This window comes from Erinaceus europaeus, chromosome 2, assembly GCF_950295315.1.
Source record: "Erinaceus europaeus chromosome 2, mEriEur2.1, whole genome shotgun sequence".
NCBI lineage: Eukaryota > Metazoa > Chordata > Mammalia > Eulipotyphla > Erinaceidae > Erinaceus > Erinaceus europaeus.
The window spans coordinates 9,362,305-9,365,026 of record NC_080163.1 but is presented as its reverse complement, the minus strand read 5'-3'; the positions used below and the strand labels follow the sequence as shown (position 1 = coordinate 9,365,026).

Sequence of the window (2,722 nt, the reverse complement as noted above, 5' to 3'; positions counted from 1 at the left end):
TGAATACAATGACATTGCCCTGAGCCCAGTGCCTCAAGGAGAAATACAGACTCAGTGCTAGTGAAATGCCAACAGAGGTAGAGATTCCACTGTCTCAGTGCAAATGACAAATTGTCCACAGGATGGGCTGGACTGACTGAAGAATATTGAATTTCAGAGAAAACTGTCCCTCTGCCTCCTGCCTTCTGTTCCCTGCAGGCTTCTCTGACAGGAAGGCAGACAGCTGTCTCCAGGAAGCCAGATGAATGGTGTCTCAGCACGCGGCACTGGGACTCGTTTTTGCTTTGCAGACCTCAGTGGGGACCCTGGGGAATTACTTCCTGCTTTTCCACTATGTCTCTCTGTCCCTCACAGGAGACAGGATGAGGCCCACAGACGTGATTCTCAGACACCTGACCATCGCCAACTCCATGGTCATTCTTTCCAAAGGAGTCACACAGACCATGGCAGCTTTGGGGGTGAGAGACTTCCTCAGTGATCTGGGCTGCAAACTTGTCTTCTATCTTCACAGGGTGGGCAGGGGGGTTTCCATGGGCACCACCTGCCTCCTGAGTGTGTGTCAGATGATCACCATCAGTCCCTGGACCTCCAGGTGGGCCCAGCACAAAAACAGGGCTGCCAGGAACATTGAGCGCTACATAGTTCTGATTTGGATACTGCACCTGTCAGTCAACTACGTTATTTTAGCAAGTATGACTAGTACACTGAGAAGCAAAAACATGACCCAAAAACAGGATTTTGGATATTGTTCTGCCACATTTAAAGGCGGAGTTGTAGCTTCACTCTACAGTGCACTGTTCTCAGTCCCTGATGTGCTGACTCTGGGCCTCATGCTCTGGGCCAGTGGCTCCATGGTCTCCATGCTCCACAGGCACAAGCAGCAGGTCCAGCACATTCACAGAGCTCATGTCACCCCCAGAGCTTCCCCTGAGACCAGGGCCACCCAGAGCATCCTGGTGCTGGTTAGCATCTTTGTCACCTGCTACATCCTCTCCTCCACCTGTCACCTCTGCATTGCTCTGTCAAAGAATCCCAGCTGGTGGATGGTGAACCTCTCTGCTCTACTGGCTGCATCTTTCCCCACTGTCAGCCCCTTCCTCCTCATGAGCCGGAGCTCCAGGCTGTGTGGGCCCTGCCGTGTCTGCGTGAGGGACTCAACTCCCCCACCACTATTGCCCCAACCAGCGGGGCAGTGAACAGGGGCTAGGAACCTAAAAGACCTGGAATGACAGGGACAAGAGACATGAAAGAATGACAGCAAGACAGGTTTCTGATCAAGATCTGAAAATTTTATTTTACAGCCACATTTTAAGCACACACCATGAGGAAGTTCTGCTAAGGTAGTGGGGGGAGGGAGGTGGGTGAGCAACTTTCCAAACAGTTAGATGGTAATTGCAGTTCCAATGATCGGGATGTCCATTCACCAGTTATGTGAGAGACTTAGCTAAGGTTTTGGCTCCCGGCATGTCCTCCCTTTTTACAATTTAAGTGAGGCGGCAATTGAGGGTAAAAGCTAGGAATCTTATCAAGAGATAAGCAGGCATTAACCAGAGGGGGGAAGTATTGACCTGATTTCTCCCGTGGGGTAAATATAGAACTGATTTTCCCGCATCTTATACGGCTCTTGGTGTCTTTTTTGGGAGGGGAGGAAGAGCCACTATTTCTAAGGTGAGGAAAAACTCATGGCGAAGAGTTTTGATGACTGACTCCAACCTCCATGCAAATCAGGTTTGCTTCATGGGGGACTCAGAGGCGGACTATAGGGTCCTCTCCCTGCAGTGCTTATCCCTGCACCCCTTACCGGTGCCCACGCCATGCCAAGGCTGGCGTGCATAAATCTGAGTTTTATGCAGCTCCTAAAAGAGGTGTGTCACCCTCAGGTTCAACCAAGCCTCTGTCAGCCAAATCAAGTCTGTGATAATATATTTGTAAGGGTTTCGATGCCAAGGAGTCAATTTGTTGTTTTATAAAGCCAATAATCTTATTAAAAATAACGGGCCCCAAGGTAATCATTAACAAAAGACTAATCAGGGGTCCCATAAGGGGCATCAAAATGTCCTAGCGTGCCACCAGCAAGTCTAAGGGAAGCAGTCAGTGGATGTGATGTCCGGGGGAAGAAACAGCACGTCTGGTCCTCTGGTCGCTGTTGGCACCAACTGATGAAAATTTTCTTCTTCATAGAGGGTCAGCTATGGAACAAGCAAAACTAGGAGGCAAGGACCAGGTAGAGAAGAATTGACATAAAAATATAGGGTGGTGTTGTACCAAAACACAGAGGAGGTGCATACACATTAGAAGTCAAGGTGCGGTTCCTTGAACATGAGGAATATTTTGAGAAAAGTGAGCAGTCAATAAACATGCAAAGATGAAGTCAGCAGTGGTAGGTGAGCAGAAAGAGAAGACTTGGATAGGCTGGTGAGGTTAGCTGGAGTATATACTGCCATGGCGTCCTTTGTGGTAAGGACTTGCCAACAGAGACTCTGTGGATTTTGCAAGAGCAATAATGTCATCCACCATAATAAAAGGAAAACAAACATGGACATCCAGTGTTGAAAAAGAGAAATAGAATATGTCTCTATGACTGGAAAAGTGGGTGGCTTTGTCAAAGAGATACAATAAATGGACAATTCAAATTTTTGTAAATATTAAAAAGGTTTAGTATGTTACTTCATTGACACTTTAGCCAACTGAATACTGGGGGGTGCATTCCCCTTCTTTTTTA

At 47.8% G+C, this 2,722-nt stretch overlaps 1 protein-coding gene across 1 annotated transcript; it reads left to right on the top strand.

Annotated features, from left to right (window-relative positions):
* Positions 1-245: 245 nt before the first annotated feature.
* On the top strand, positions 246-1,196 carry LOC107523669 (vomeronasal type-1 receptor 4-like). The gene has a single exon (XM_016195215.2). It carries the CDS (start codon positions 246-248, stop codon positions 1,194-1,196), a length of 951 nt encoding a protein of 316 aa, XP_016050701.2.
* Positions 1,197-2,722: the final 1,526 nt, after the last annotated feature.